This window comes from Neopsephotus bourkii, unplaced genomic scaffold (genome assembly GCF_033783945.1).
Source record: "Neopsephotus bourkii isolate Nb327-2 ecotype Australia unplaced genomic scaffold, CSIRO-AGI_Nbou_v1 NB_107, whole genome shotgun sequence".
Classification (NCBI taxonomy): Eukaryota; Metazoa; Chordata; class Aves; order Psittaciformes; family Psittacidae; genus Neopsephotus; species Neopsephotus bourkii.
In genome coordinates this window covers 7,688,379-7,704,848 of record NW_026900624.1, presented here as the reverse complement: position 1 = coordinate 7,704,848, position 16,470 = coordinate 7,688,379, and the positions used below count along the sequence as shown (strand labels likewise).

General features: G+C 38.0%; 1 protein-coding gene across 5 annotated transcripts in view; it reads left to right on the top strand.

Annotated features, from left to right (window-relative positions):
- The window catches only part of MPPED1 (metallophosphoesterase domain containing 1), a 61,565-nt gene that overhangs the window by 10,070 nt on the left and 35,025 nt on the right, over positions 1 to 16,470 (top strand). For 3 of the 5 annotated variants that reach the window (XM_061359276.1, XM_061359283.1, XM_061359302.1), the window contains exons 2-3: positions 5,379 to 5,644; positions 10,771 to 10,956. In XM_061359276.1, coding sequence (XP_061215260.1) covers positions 5,493 to 5,644; positions 10,771 to 10,956 — 338 coding nt within the window. In that variant the 5' untranslated portion in view covers positions 5,379 to 5,492. Of the gene's footprint in view, positions 1 to 1,523; positions 2,579 to 5,348; positions 5,645 to 10,770; positions 10,957 to 16,470 lie in introns of those variants that run through there. The other 2 variants (XM_061359292.1, XM_061359269.1) reach the window with 2 other exon arrangements.

Genomic DNA, 16,470 nt, shown 5'->3' with positions numbered 1-16,470 from the left:
GCCTTCTCATGGTACTCACAGAATGGACCAGTGAGTGTGTTTCAATTTTTTATTTTTTTTTTAAGAGAAATCTGCATTACAGAACCCATTTGTACATTTATTTGATGCTTAAACCAGGGGATTTCTTGGCCTATATGGATATGGAGTGCTTTGGAGGTCTCTGCAGTGAAGGCTTGAGGCGCACCAGTGGCCTGGGGAATGGCGCCAGGCCTGGTGCGGGTGCCAGCCTCTCTGCACGCTGTCTGGACTGGGGATGGAGGGCTGCAGGCTTGAAGGCTGTCACCCTGGTATGTTCACCACTGCTAAACTGGCATTTAGAAGAACTAATGCTCTCAGATGCTGTACTGCTGCTGGGGCTGAAGTAGGGTTAGGTTTCCTGGCAGGGTATCTAAATCACTCCATTTATCATGATGGACTCTGGGAGGTTTGTAAGGGTGGTAAACACCTTAAATGGCACCGCAGGTTGGGAGACTGTAATTCAGATATCCTTGAGGAACCTGCTCATTTTTTAATGATGTTGTTTGGTTCTCATTGACACAAATTGCAGGTACATAAAGCACTTGGTTTGGGAAAAGGGCTTGCAAGTGTATATTTCACTTCCACACATTGCAGTTTTGTTTATTTTAAAATGCAGCGAGAAATGTTTCTGTCTGCAATAGATCATATTCATTTAGAAAAGTAGAAAGGTGCACAATCAACCTTTAATTCTAAAAGTGTCTTAATGACATTTGATTATGCTGGCTTCACTTTAGAGTCCTAATTTTGTCAAGTAAGTCCAGTCTTCTCAAGGAAGACTTGGTGGTTTTGGTTTGCCAGGTCTTGCATTGTGTTTCAGAAAATGGAGAGTATATCTCTTTAGTAAAGCTTTCATTTGCAGATTGATTTGCCTGGCTCATCCTTTCCCACAGAATAATGATTTAGGATTATTTCAGTATTCGTTTCCAGATAGCAGAACTGAAGATAGCGCACTAGTTCCCTTGATTGTCTTCTATCTGGAATGGGTATTTTAGACAGCAAAAACCCTTTACCATTTTCAACCTGTTTCTCGTAGTGAGCAATTGCTTTACCAGTTTCATGGTGGTCAGTCTAGAGCAAGCTTTGGGGGGATGTGTTTAAGACAAAAATAGTAATTTGTGGTAATGAAGCCAATCACTAGTGGTTATAGAAATGTTACTATGACAATTGGGACCACTGCTGTGAAATACTCTGTAATGCTTTTTTTTTGGTTTAAATAAAGGGTCTACTTCCCTGTTTGAAGGATGACCTGGCAGCTTATGAAAAGCACTGCAGTGCTGCATGGGGAAGACCTGAACCCCGGGGCAAACTCATGGAAGGGTTTCTGGTTAACAGTATCCAAAATTTACTCAAGAAGCAAGTGTGTCACACTGTGTGGTCTATCACAGACTCTCATGTGCTTCTTTCAGGTATTTTACTGCTATTGTCTGTCTTTCCCTTAAAAAAAAAAAAGAAAAAAGGAAAAAAGGGCTTTGATGTTTTATAGCTGCATGAAAACGCCCGTTTTTGTTGTTTTTAGGCTTTGAGACAAAGAGCAGGTGATGAAGGGAACAGTGGGGATGATGGAGTGAGATATAGCAAGAGATTAGTGGACATGAGAGTGAACTGAAGGATGAACACAGAATAAACCAGAATCTGAGAATGAAGAAGTGAGATTATAATAAAATGTTGGCTTGAAATGGAAAAAAAAAAAAAAGGAGAGAAACAGGATGCATAAAAAGGCTGGAAAATTTATGTAAAAGAGGGAAATAACTATGCCAGCTATACAAGAAGGCTGTGAGATGAAAATACCAGAAATTTCAGGCTGAAAAAGAAAAATCTTAATACAAAGATTTCTTTGAGGACCTCATCAAAAGGTTTAGATATACATCTGGGTTCAAGGGCTTGCCTCAGGACAGATGTTGCAACTCATGTAGTTTATGGCCTGATGCAAAGCCTTCTGAAGACGGTGGAGCAGTGTCCATTGTACACAATGTGCTTTGGGTCAGAGCTCTTGAGAACATTTGACCATATGCTAGAGAAAGCAGCAGAAATATAATGTATGGAGAACATTCATGCCATCAGTAAGAAGATGGCTTAGCTGATTTAATAGCTTTTTCTCAGTCTGTGATTCTAACAGCCAGGTTTCTGATATTTATTTTCGTATTCATGTTCTTGCAGTCCTTTTTACATTTCTCTGTTTTTCCCTGGCAGACATCCCGCAGCTCCATAAGTCTGGGGGAAGAGGATGGTTAGCATGTTGTTGCTGTGGGGATTTGAGTTTTAATGCTCTGTGTTGGTAATGCTGGGCATATAATCTTAAAACTTGCATGCTATAGAAGCAGATAATTATTTCCCTGCTGCATTTTATACCCTGTTTTGGGAAAGGAAGAAAGTTCTGAATATTAAAATAAAGAAAAAGTTATGATTTGGGGACTGTTCAAAATGGAAGCAGAAAGAGGGGAGTAATGGGTGTCAGTCTGGTTATCAGTCAAGCTGCAAAGAGACAGCTTGTTCTGTCGAACACCAAGAATGTTAGTAGTCAGCCAACCACTTATGCAGGAAGAAAACCCTAGACTGAAAGGTAAGGTTCAAAGACATCTGTGTATGTTTCTGAAATGAGCTTGAATGAAGCTGGCTATTGAATTATGCTTACTGATTATGTGTGTTACATATCTGATTCTTGTTTATCACAGGCTATTCATATGATTGCTAGTTATTTAATTTTTATTGCAGGATTTGGCTCTTTCTTTTCAAGTCTTGGATGCTTTTTATGTGTGCAGGGTTGATGTTTGGTGACTGTCATTTGGCAGAAGGATTAGCAGTGCTGTGGAATTCTGGGTTTTTTTTCCTCCTTTTTTTTTCAATTTGTTTTCTTCTTTTTTTCCTTACCTCAAGTAAATATGTTGTCTTTCTGTCTCCTACATGTTTATATGGTGAACTTCTTGCTGAATGTCTGTGGCTAGCATCCTCTCAAGCTGGCCTAATGGTATGATTCACACACTCTCCCATGTGCATGGCTTGATTCCCTGCTTATGAGAACTCTTCAGCACTAAAGGGTATATTGGCGGTGTGCTGGCTGTGGTTTTGTTTCTGTTTGCAAACAAATTTGTTCTTTTGAGTTTGTGTTGGTAAGTGCTATTTTCCACTTAACCAGAATGAGGAGGCAGAGCTCAAGAGTGGATATTAGGGTACCTGCATAAATATACTGATTCTGCAGGAGATGTGATGTATAACTTGAGATAAGTCATGAAAGACAGGACCTGAAGAGGAGGCTGACAGAAGCTGTTTTCTCAGCTGCTGTGAGCTCCTGAGAACTTCCTAAGGCCAAAGGGAGATTCTAGGTCCCTAAGGCAGTGCCTTGACTCCTTTGTAACTGCAGTTGTGTGTAAAGTGGGCATAATCCCTGAATTACAAAACAAAGGCTGTGTCTTTCAGGTAGTTTGAAATCCTTATGTAGAGCTGTGGAATCATAAATTATTAATCTTACTGGAGAATATTTCTAGAGGTCACCAGTTCTAATAGTTTCTTTCAAACAGAAGTAGGTTCACTTAGAACAGTTTGCCCCCTATAAAATCTCTGACCTTGCCTATTCAAACTTCTTTACAAATGCATCATTTAATACAGAAAGCTCCTCAGGGAGGGTTCTTCACATCTGCTGTCATAATTTCTTATTTCCTAAATGCAGCAATTTGTACTTGATTATTCTTACAAGGATCATGCCTCCCTTCCCTCCTCCTGCTCTGGCACATTCCTTTGTGCTGCTGCTTGTTCCGTAGCTTGAACACGGCATCTGAGAGTGTTTAAAATCCAAAATTTTCTTTGTTGTTACTCTGCCATTTCCTTACCACTCAATTCTAGGGGAGGGCATGAAGGAATCTGCTCTTTTATTCTCAGACTGTTTTCCTGCCAGTTGTTAGTGACAGCAAGTTGTCATCATTTTATAGCCATTCAGCAACTAACAAAACTAAGCTGAATCCCTCATTTTACTTTACTAAGAACAAGAATTCCCAAAACAAAAATAACACTGCCACTTCTTGGAGCACTTAACATCTGCAGTCGTTAAGCAAAGACTGAAGCCCAGATTTTTAAAGATGCTTAGGTGCTTGACTGCCACTAGACCTGAATTGGACCTAAATACCTGCAAATAGCTTTAAAAATTCGAGTGACTGTGAAGACATCCATCACTGTTGGCAGTGGTCCCTTCAGAATGGAAGTTAGGCACAACATCAAGGTCACATAAAATACTTGTAGCTCTGCTTTCCAGAAACTGCATATATTAAGTGACTTGCTGCATTCTAGCATGGCTTCTCATGAAATACATCTTCTGAGGCAGATCACTTGTATTCCGTAGAAGAGAAGAGCCCTCACTTGCATGAAAGTAGATATTTAAGACAGACAACTTTATAAAAGGATGCAAAATTACACTGTAAAAATACCCACCTTTATATCTTATAATCCATTTTTTATTAAAACTGGGAAATAAAAGTAAAATTCACATTTAAATTACTTTCTGCTGTTTCTAGGGGATACTCTGCATTTCGGTTGATTTCACTTTGCTGTTCCTCTGCCAGTTTTCAGTGCTGCTGTTCTAGACTTGTGTAACCTTCAGGGAAAAATTTATTCCCAAGCATAAAACCTGTACGGATTTTACTTTTTTTTTTTTAGTACTTAGTAACATTTAACTGTGTGTTAGCCTCTGAATTGCTTTCTTTTCCAGTATATTCAGAATGTTGGGTTAGTGTTGACTGCAAAGAGAATGTGTTTGAAGGGGGGAGCCCTCCATATCTGTGTCACAACTTCTTTCAGTGATGCTATAAAACTAGGAGCAAGGGCACAGAAGGCTTTTTGCTCTGCTCCTTAGGATGTAAAGAGCAACCACTTGAAATGCTTCCTGGTAATAAATGGTTCAGACTTTCTGAATAATTGGTTAAACTCATTCTTGTTTAATTAACTCACCTTTTAGTTGTGCATAGCCGTGTAGTCAATGTTAGGCTTAGTAGGTTGTTTTGTTTTTTAGAAGGTGGGTGGGTAATAAATATTCAACAATGCAATAAAAAAGAAAGGAAATGATTGGGTTGAAGAAACATTATTATTTGACACACCATTCTGAGTGACTGCCATGTCTGTAAGTTTTGTATTAAATGTCTGAAATACTAGAGCAAGTTGCCCCTGTGCTCTAGCAAGTTTACTTTCTCACCCCGCTTCCCACTCGCAGCTAAAGTATGATCATCAAATTGCTGGGTTGGAAAGGTTTGTGATGAGTTCTTGGAGCTGTGTGTCTTCACCCCTCAATATCCTCCCTTCATCTCATATTAAATAAAGCAATTCCAAACATATTAACTGTCAAACAGTTATGCTCCTTCTCTTCAATCTGCTTTTAGGTTTTTTGAAGGGGAGTGTGCTGATTAGGTAAGGAGATGTCATGGTCTGCTTCCGTCGATGTAGGAAGATAGCAGTTATGATTGCCTGAAAAAGCCGAACTACGCAGTGCAAGCATGGCTTTCTCCCAGTCTCACATTATGGCAGCTAGAAGGCATCAGCACAGTAGACTCATAATTGAAGTGGATGAGTACAGCTCCAACCCCACACAGGCATTCACGTTCTACAACATTAACCAGGGACGTTTCCAGCCCCCACATGTGCAAATGTAAGTATTATAGTTTTGTTATTGCTCTAGCACAGCCTTCTGAATTGTTATGGCCTTGTCAATGTGGTATTTGATGGACCAGTCAAAAAGAATTTAAAGAACACCATTTTGCTGCCTTTCTTATAATAATTAGTGTAATGATACAAAATCAGTCCTTTTGGAAAGTATAAGTTTGCTGAAGGATGGGAGAAAGATCACTCAGCTAGCATTACTTTAATACATAATACTTACTGTATTAAAGGAAAAACAACAAACAGTGGTAATAAGATGAGAGATGCTACAAGGATATTTTCTGTGATCTTGATAATATTTGTTTGTATTGTGCACTCACTTACTGATGTAAATAGCTGTTGAAAATACCATCCTGTTTCTGTACAACACATACTGTTTGGTTAGTTATATTGCCGCTACATACAAGGGAAAAATAGCATCAATAAATAAAATAGTGTGGGCACCCATCCGACAACTTACTTTCATACCGATGGGCTGAAGATGCCAAGTACTTAAAGAGTAATTAAAATAATGTGTTTGTTTCTGACTTCTTATGTAATGACAACATCAGTAAAATTAACTACTCTAAATGATTTACTTGTAATGTAAAGTGGAGAATTATAATTACAAAATGAAACCTGCCATAAACTTTAAAGCCAGAAGGAAGAGCAAAACAGTAAAGCTATTACAAATAAATTAAATATAAAAATCCACTGTAAAATATTTTTATGGGGAATAAAAATGTCTGCACCATTTCTTTGTGTTTATTATAGAGAGAAGCAGACTTATCTTTAGATCAGAAAGCTGGTTTTTAATTTTTTTCTTGATAGAAACTTTTTTTTGCTTTAGGAAGACTGATAAAAAAATCACATTCACATTTTTGGTGTTAAATATGACCTGATAATTTACAAACACAGGCCATGATTTCTATAGCTAAAAAACTCGTCAGTGATGGCTGTTTGAATTCTGTGTCTATTTAGTGAATGCTTACGTACATTCTTTGGCACAAATGATACTTTATTAAAAAAAATAATCTTAAGACTGACATATATATCAGGGTAGTGAGCAAACAGTCAGGTTTTGGGGGCAGTGTATTAGCTTATGGTCTGTGGTGTTTTTTGTTTTTTAGATACCACTGGAATGCAAACAGTAAAATGAGTGAAGCGTTAGCACTGGGAAACATCTTTTGTTTGCAGAGCTGGCAAATGGTAGCAAAAGTACAAACAAACAAATGCGGGTTCAGAAATACTTCTACGAATGAAAATTCCAAATGCAGGTTGCTTTATTTGTTGAGGCTTCGCTATTTGTGGATATCCAGACAGTTCCTGGGCACTCATGAATTTGTTCACTGGTCTTAAAAGCTGAGTGTTTCTTACTGGGCTGAAAATAAGTTATTTATTAGTATCCACTTGGTACTCAGCGATGTACTGTTACAACTTCTAACCAGTAGCAAATCATATTACTGGAGGGCTTAGACAGTCAGCTGCATGATAGAAGTTCAGCACCTAAGCAAGTAGTTGAAAATAAGCTATCCATAGAAAATGGATCCTCAGAAGAGTTTAGCAATCTCTCATAAATGATTAATGCTATCGAAGAAGCTTGTACAACTAGAAGAACAGGCTAAATCAGTTGAAACGTTTAACCACAATCTGACCTCTTCTTCTTGGTACAGAAATTGTAAGTAATGTTTCTCAATACCAGCAGGATTGAATAGAATAATAACAAAGAAGGGAGAAGTAGACATAAAAAGTGTAACAAAAGCACCTTTTATTCACATGATTGTTATGGGTGAAATCTTAGCCCTGCTTTAGTCCATTCAAGTTTTGTCACTGACTTCAGAGAGGTGAGGGCTTTTCAGTGTCTTTGTGTATAGTTCAAAATACCACTATATAAGTGATGTTGCAGTCAATCACAAACAGATTTCACATAGACTTGTTAACATATGAACTCGTAGTAAACTACTTAAACTATATTTTTTTGTGCGTGCTCCTTTTCTTCTGAATTCAATCTTGCAGCTCTTGCTTGGTCCTTTGTGCAGTTCCACATTTCTTGTTTCACTTCTTAGCACCCATAACGTGCTGATAATCCCATTCATAGCCCCATCTTGGTCTGTCATACCCGTACTTGTGCAATGATTGGGTTGCCACTGACAAAGGTGGTAAATTCCGGCAGTGTTTTCAAGTCCATCCCTTGTTTCTGGAAAGTTCCTGTCTTGCTCCTTTGTGAAACCACTGAAACCTAATGTATAAGCTAACCTCTGGCAGTGGTTTTGGTCTGAGTTTTTTTACTTTGCTTTTCAATTTCTCTGCAAGTTTTCATACTGGCTTAAAGAAAAGCAAAAGCATTTGCACAAAAATAATCACCACATCTTTATTCCTCTGCTCATGCTGCAAGCGGTGCATTGGGTGTTGGTGTGACAGCTGCTGTGGGAATGCGTTACACAAGAATATGGGGATGGAGCCTTCAGAAATTATTTCCAGTAATATAACTTTGATGCGTTTGTGAAACTTGACATATGTTTTTACCTATATATGGCCTCAGTGTGTGCATATCACTTCCATGTGAAAAATCTGCATCTCATTTATTGGTTTTTTTCTTTTGTATTGATGCTTTTTTCCCCCTGAAAATTACCTGGTCCATTGCACAGGTTTTAAAAGTTATATATACTTCAGCAGCCAGGAACATGCTGTCCACATCTTCCCCATCCTCATTCAAACTATAAGAAAAAGCATGTATATTATGTGCTGCGTGGGTTGCCATGGTAAGTCTGTTGTTTTTTCCATTCAGCCTCAGAGGAGCAACATGTGAAATGCGTGCTACTCCCCAACACCCAACTTCCTGCTGTGCTGAGCTTTAACAGATTTCTGAAGGAGAAGCAGTACCAGCTTTAAAGACTACCCTACCATTAAAAGTCAAAAAGTGGTATTTTAGGCCAATCCATATTGTTAGGTTGTTCCAGGGTAGTAAGCATGATTTAAAGCTGGCTTACCATTATGACCCATAACTCACATGGTGGACACAAAGAATAATCAAAAATTTGTCTACTGGACTGATGTTTAATCTTTTTAGCTTAAATGGCAGCAGTGATAGCCAGGGTCAGCATCTCATCATTTTATCTAGCCATTACAGTTCATTTTGTGGAGGAACTTAGTGAACTGACTGCATTACCCTTCACACCTTCTGACAAGTCTCACTCACTAGTCTAAACCCCACCATTCACCATGTATATTCTTTTGCAACCCTGCTATTTCCACTAACCACCCATGGAACTTTCTCTATGGCAGCTCTCTTCCCTCCAAACAGAGGTGTTTTTAATACATGATGGCAGTAATGCAGCTGTATGGTTGAGGTTGTGACCTCCTATGCCTAACTCCTCCTGCATCTTAACACTTTTTTTTTCACCTGCCCTTCTACATGTGCTTGTTGTTCTCTTGGAACATGCACGCTTCCTCAACCTTACACGCAGTGTTTGCAGCTGCTCTCTCAAGTCCAAGTGTTCCACTGTTTGTAAGCCAACTTTTACAACTTGAAGTACATGCTTGCTTACATATCCCACTAGCATATATATACTGCTGGATATTCATTAGGTATGATTTGATCACAGCTGGTTTTTCTCCTTACCTCCTGTTTGGTTACTTTCTGCTCAAAACCTGAAACTTCAAAAAGGCAGCTCCAAGGTACTTGTGCTAAAAAGCTGTTTCTCCGGTGCTGCTGTAGAAAACCCAACATTTCTTCTTCCTAAAAAGGTATGGGAAAGACTGGTATGAAATAAGTTGTTCATACTCTAGTTGTGTAGTTATGTTGTGGAAAATGCTAAGAACTTTCTCCGTATTTAGTAAGGTTTAAAGGTTTTAGATTTATTCCTCACTCTCTTACTAATCTCATGGAGTTGTCAAAACCACCTCAGTTTACCAGCCTATAAATTTCGCAGAATTCTTTGACTTGGAGAAAAGATTATGTGATCATAAAGATTATTATGTCTTTCAAGTAATAAAATGCATTTTGAAAACTTACGAAGTAAACAGGTAGTATTAATAGCAAAGATCTCTAACTTTTATTCTGAGTTTATATAAAAGTAAGTTCCTGAACTGAAGCCAAACCAGCAAGGAATAAGGATATGTATTACATATCCTGCAACACTGAACCCAACTAATTTTGTCTTTTCCAAATATATTTTGAAAAGGTAAAACAATTCGTAACAGTTCTCTCTTTCAGTTTTCAGGCGACATAAATACAACTCTTTGCATCTCTCGCATTTAAATTTTCTTCCACCAGAATTCCCTAACTGGAATAGCAGATACAGTATAGCTGCATATAGATACATTTGCTTCTATATATTTAAAAAAATATGGATTGAGGGTAAAAAGACTGAGTTGAAAATAAGTATTCCTCATATAGCAGAGAAGTGCTCTCTGCTTTCGTCTTCTAAACCATAAGTCTCATCAAACTGGGTCAGATCTTTTAGTTTCCTCAGTTTTGAATATCGAGATTGGGCTCTGAACAATGCAGCCTCACCCCTCACAGCATCTGATGTCTTTTAGTATAATTAAGCCCAGAAAGTTGCCACATTTATCCTGACAATAGTCAGACTCGAATGTACATTTACAGTTGTTGTAAGGAGAGTTCTTACATTGCTTTGCGTTAACACACTGAAACATATCTCCAAAATGTGTTAATGAAATTTGCTGGAATTACATAATTCGCAGGGAAAAAAAGTTATAATTAGAAAAAATACATTTAAATGTATTTATGTATCTAAAATAAAACTTTTCCCTGTATACTGTGTAATCATATTTAAACAATGAAACGGGATAGTAAGTATTCCTTTGAAACTGGTGATGCCTTTGATTTATTTGTATTTGTGTCAGAGTGACTGCCATAGTCCAATTTTTTTTCCTTAATCTCTTTAAATTAATCCGTCTACCCAACAAATACTGAAAATGTTGTGATGTGAACATCAAGAATTTTTACACCTCCCATTAGTGTTAGGTTTGTTTTAATAAATCCCTTCCATCAGCCAGATCTAGAAGTCAGTGTAATCTTTTGTAAAGGTAAAAAGTAGTATTAGAATTGCAAAGTAGACACTAAGAAGTACAAAAGTACTTTATAACCTTGTTATGATGCATTTCCTACAGGGTTGATCCGGTGCCCCATGATGCTCCCAAACCTCCAGGATATACACGATTTGTCTGTATTTCTGATACTCACTCAAGAACTGATCCCATCCAAATGCCATATGGAGATGTGTTAATACATGCTGGTGATTTTACTGAGCTGGGACTTCCTAGTGAAGTAAAAAAATTCAACGAGTGGCTAGGTAGGTATTGAATTCTGTGGATTTGACAGTAAATTTGTTTACTGATTGTATCTACCCCTTCTGCCTCTCAGTAGAAGCCATCATGCACTCAGAAATAATGAATATTAATTAGACTGTTAAATTTCAATGGCAGTGAGGAGTCTGATTTTTTTTCTTTTTTTTTTTTTACAAATATTTTTGCATTTTTCCAACTGAGCAAGTAAGATTTGTGAGACAATTCATCTGTTCTGCCTTCACACTCTCAAGTGTACATTAAGCAACTTCTTGGTGTTAGCAACAATTTAAGTCAGAAGGCCTTTAATGATTTACATAAAACCTCTTACATACATTGTTATGGCTTTGCTTCCTTCCCAAAAAAAGTTGTTGTGACTGAAAACATTTGTCTGTTTAACCCTGGAGGCTCATAGTTGTTTTTTTTTTATCTGAGGCTCAGCTGCACCACGGTGATGAATTCCAAACAAAGCAAAACGTGTGCCGGTGGTTGCTGTCTTGGATGTAGCAGACCAGATGTAGATGCCTTCTGTAGGCAACTGTTGGCATTGGTAACTGAAATTCTGTTCCAGTGGGCAAGAGAGTGGTGATTTACATGTGCTTCTGCAACATTTTGTATATGCTAAAACAAAAATGACAGTGAAAATGGGAAAACATACCCAGACAAAACCCCTGATCTGTATTGTTCTTACAGCAGTGTGGATACCTTGATTTAGAATGAAAATGGCTTCTGGATTCTGATATTTCATTATCAAAAAAGAGTGGGAGGAAAGAAAGGAGTGGCTGAGAGAGAGGACACAATTTATGAGTAATGGGTTTCAGGGTTTAGGTTTAGTTTCTTTCCTGTAGTTGATATTTTTGCATTATTCCTGTCTTTTTCTTTTTTCTTTTTTTTTTTTTTGCTACATATTACAGCATTCTACATTGGGAAGACACGAAGCAGACAGATACATGTAGGCTGAAATGGAATATAAAAAAAGTCAGGACTTTACAATTTAATCAAATATTTACTAACAAATAATTATCACCAAGGCTGATAAATACCTGTTTTGAGCTTGGGAACCCAGTAATATGCCTCACATGGAAGAATTGCCTTGTTCTAAGAGTATTAAGGTAGAGACAGCATGTGGAAGTAATACACTCTGGTACACTGCCCTCACCTCTGTCTCTGTATCATTGAATCATAGAATGGTATTCAAACGGAACAGGTTGGTTGTAAAACAAAGCAAATTTTAATCCTATTTTGTAGGTCTCTATCATGTAGTATAATAATGTACTGAAAATAGCATATAAAGATTACACAAACCATATGGTTAGCTCTTCTAAATAATACCAATTTTATTTATCTGCTAGTGTGGGAAGAAAAGTGCTTTGGGATATTGTTAGCAAGCAAGGATGGTGGCTACACACATTACTTGCTGCACAGTTTTTGTCTCCCTTGTTCTCCATCTGCCTCCCTGCTGGTCACATCTGTACAGTGTTCTGAAGAAGTCCATAAGCTGAAAGACTCTCAGTGTGGCAGAGAGATTTCCCAAGGCATTTCTGTGATGGTCTCTTTATTATTTTTTTTTCCAAAAGAAGGTTTCATTTTCTGACTTTACAGGCATGTTCCAACTTCAGGGAGGCACATGCAGTTTGAGAAAAGGTGATCTTGGTGGTTTCAGCTGTATTTTTGCAAGATCATCTTTGAGATACGCAGATTTAACAAGTCAGAGATTTTTTTCAGTTTCTTGGCAATTTGAAGAAAGGGGAAGTTTAACTTAGTTTTTAAATTTATTCTGGAAGATGCAAGAGAAAAATAAATGATGTAGGTTTCATCAGCTAGCATTTAAAGTTTTGTTCCAGTGCAGAACTGTAAACTATTTCTTTAAATAGCATCAGAATTCAAAATGGAAGCTTTAGCTTTTTTAATTTTTTTTTAATGAACAATTTAGCAACACTAGAATACCCTGAGTGTTTGCAAAATCTATAGTAAATGGTAGTATGGTTAAAGTGTTCTCTTTAAGAAGAAGAAATTAAAAAAGTTCTTGCTAGCTGTGCATCTTGTTTTTAAAGGCATTTTTCTGCAACAGTTTTGATTATTCTAGATAGCTGCTTCCAGTACCTTCCATGGTTTTGCAACTCCCACAGCTTATCCAGCCTTTTCCTTCTTCCTTGTCTTAACATTTGACTAGTTTCGTGAGAAAGCAATTGACAGACTCTGGCACAGACTTTTACCTCCAGCATCATTCTTAACTTGCTGCCACCAAATTTCTCTGTCCCTTCATCCCATAGCACAGGGCTCAGCTTCCCACTTAATTTTGTTCTGTGTGAAATCTATGTCTTCTGCATCATTAGACTACAACTCTGTTTATGCCTTGGAATAAATGCTAGAATATTTGCTTGTTACACTTTCTCTTGATCTCAGCTTCCTCTTGGGCACTAGATTCGTATCCTACTACTCCTTTTGCTCCATATCTTTATGTGTAGCATTGATTCCTACCTTTTAGCTTTCTGTTCCGTTGGATCCTCTTGGGTCTGTGCCACTCTTATCTATCAGCCTGTTCCATCTTTTCAGTAGGCCCTTCAGCAAGTTCAGATTTTATCTTTCTGCTGTACATAAAATTTCTGTTCCTGTCTGATGCAAAGTATGTTTTACATTAACATCATTAACTTCCATGGGCCTTATGGCTATATCGACCACATGCTCAAGTGTTGTGCTAATAGAGGCATGTTGGCTTGCTGAGTCATACCCTAAAATATGTTCTCTCTTTTTTAGGCTGACTGTATGTGGGTACACAGGAAGGCCTATACCAGCTCAGATGATACATGTCTCTAGCACCGTATTGTCTTCGACTGTAGCTAGCAGCTAAGGTGCTTTGTCTGCCCCTTAGTTACTTAGTTTTGTATTTTTTATCATCTGACCCCTAAAGCCCTCCATTTAATTTCACTTTGTTCTTTTTGGTAATTTGTTCTTTTCTTTTACTTTTCTTCCCCATCCCCCCTGCTTCTCAGGGAGTAATTTGAGGTTTTACTAGGGCTAGATAGATGCCGAACTCTATGGAGGAGATTAAATGCTGGTGATAACTGGATGTGCATATTTTGTCAGCTTTCTCTAGTAGGCAGTCCAAGGACATCCTGAGCCACAGCATTACTTTGTTTTCAATATATAGATCTTTCTTCTTAGTTTTTTAATTGCCTTTTGGGTCTGTGCAAATTTTGAGTGCCGGCAGTTTAACATCAAAGTTCCATGAAAGTGTCCCTGCCCTGTGGTGGTGAAACTAGATGGTCTGGGCAGGGTGTTGAAACTAGATGGTCTTTAAGCTCCCTTCCAACCCAAACCAATCTCTGTTTGTGTGAAGTGCTATGCTTATTTTGAACCTGTCACCCACTAGTGTCATAATGTGTTTCCTGATACTGGAAAAGTGAACAATTTCATTCTTCATTCTGCTTGAGAATATAGGCTCTTCCAGTATCTGCCCTTAAGATGTTTTTTGGTCTGAAGCCTGTTTAGAAGCCCTTAAATGCCTTTGATCGTATGTGTCGCTCTTTGTACCCTTTTGTTCTGTATCCTTTTAAAAACAGTGAGACCAGAACTGCACATGAGCTGAGAACACCACAGATTTATCCCCTGGCATAATGAAATTTCCTGGTTTGTTCTCTTTTCCTCTCTAGTGTTGTGGATTATTCTGTTTTTATTTTTCACTGTGACTGAACAATGAGATGGCATTTTCATAAAATTGCCTGTTATAACTCTGTGAACTCTTTCCTGAATGGTAATATCTAGTTCAGAGCCCATCAGTGTGTATCTGTAGTTGGTATCTATTTTCCTGCACTTGAATTATTCTGCATAAATTTATGTTCAGTTTCATCTGTCATCTTATTGCCCAGTCATGCAGTATCATGATATACTTTTGCAAGTCAGTTTTCTATTTTGCTGTCCTTATTCAGAATAGCTTAGAAAAAGAGGGGAAACAGGGATGAACAGTCAGTTTACAAAGCTTGACAGTGGTGCCAACCTGATAATTTCCCTCCCTTCATTTTAGGAATTATCCTTTCTCCTCTTCTTGTATTTTACTTTTTACCTTTCTTACATACTTTCCTCTCTGACTATTTTTCTTCCAAATTTGAAAATCCAATTTTGGAGAATGAGAAAAATGAAGTATTAAATATGTATTATGGCAGGGCTGCATGGAAGGGCATGAAGCCAGTGAAACTTTCTAATGACATTATAAGGATGCATGGTATGACAGCTTTGAACACACACTAATTTTCTAGTATGTCCAGGAGATTTTAATGACATCACTTTAAACAGCCAACAATAATTCTGGGGAATTGTTTCTCAATACACAGACGTGCTAGAGCAGGTCCAGAGGAGAGCCATGAAAGTAAGCAGAGGGCTGGAACACCTCTCCTATGAAGACAAGCTGAGAGAGTTGGGCTTGTTCGGCCTGAAGAAGAGAAGGCTGGGGCGGGGGTTGGGGGGGGGGGGTATTGCAGGCTTTCATTACCTAAAGGGGGCTTATAAGAAGTCTGGAGAAGGACTTCTTACAAGGGCATGTAGTGATAGGACAATAGGCAGCAGTTTTAAACTGAAAAAGAGGAGGTTTAGATTGGCTGTAAGGAAGTAATATTTTACTATGAGGGTGGTGAGGCATTGAAACAGGTTGCCTAGAGAAGTTGTGGATGTCTTATCATTGAAAATGTTCAAGGCCAGCTTGGACAGGGCTTTGAGCAACCTGGTCTAGTGGAAGGTGTCCCTGCCCATGGCACGGGGTTGGAACTAAATCATCTTTAAAGTCCCTTCCAACCCAAATAATTGTGTGATTCTTTGTTATCAAGGTTAGATAAGGTAGATTATATGATAAGATATATCAGGCTGACTGTGCACTGTAGCTATCCTTGTGCTCAGCTTTTTCATTATTTTTGGTTTTGTTGTTTATTCCCTACCTGCATATAAATCAGTGTTGTAGGACAAATACAAAGACATGTGTCCTGCTTTAGTGCACTCATCAAATAATGACTCCAAAACCATGTCTATTTTCCATATCCTATATTGTTGGCACTGGAAATTGCCTGCTTGGCTCAGTTGCTCATGTAATTCCCCTTGCTCAAGTCTGTAATATCAGTTCCAAATTGTATATGCTCCAGGACCCACTGTCGCCTTGAGCTTCTAGGTTACTTTCCTGGAAATTTGACTAAATAACCAATCTGTGATGTAAGCTGCAACACATGCGTTTGTATTCTATCTGTGAATTCTCTTCTGTGCATGGATTGAAAAGATTATTTAAACTAATATCCATTGTTTCAGTATGTTTGCTTGAGATTTTCCAGTGTCAAAGGCAGTCTTCCTATTTGAAATTCAAGTTCAAGCTAAATTCGAAACAAAAAAAAATGGTGGCTTTGCATTGTCATGGAAAACAGTAATTAGCTCTTTAGAGTATTTTCCTGAAAATGTGAATTTTACCTGTATTATCGTACACACACAAAAAACCTAGATTAAATTATTTGACATGCACATCAGGAATTGACCTAGGCAGATTCATCT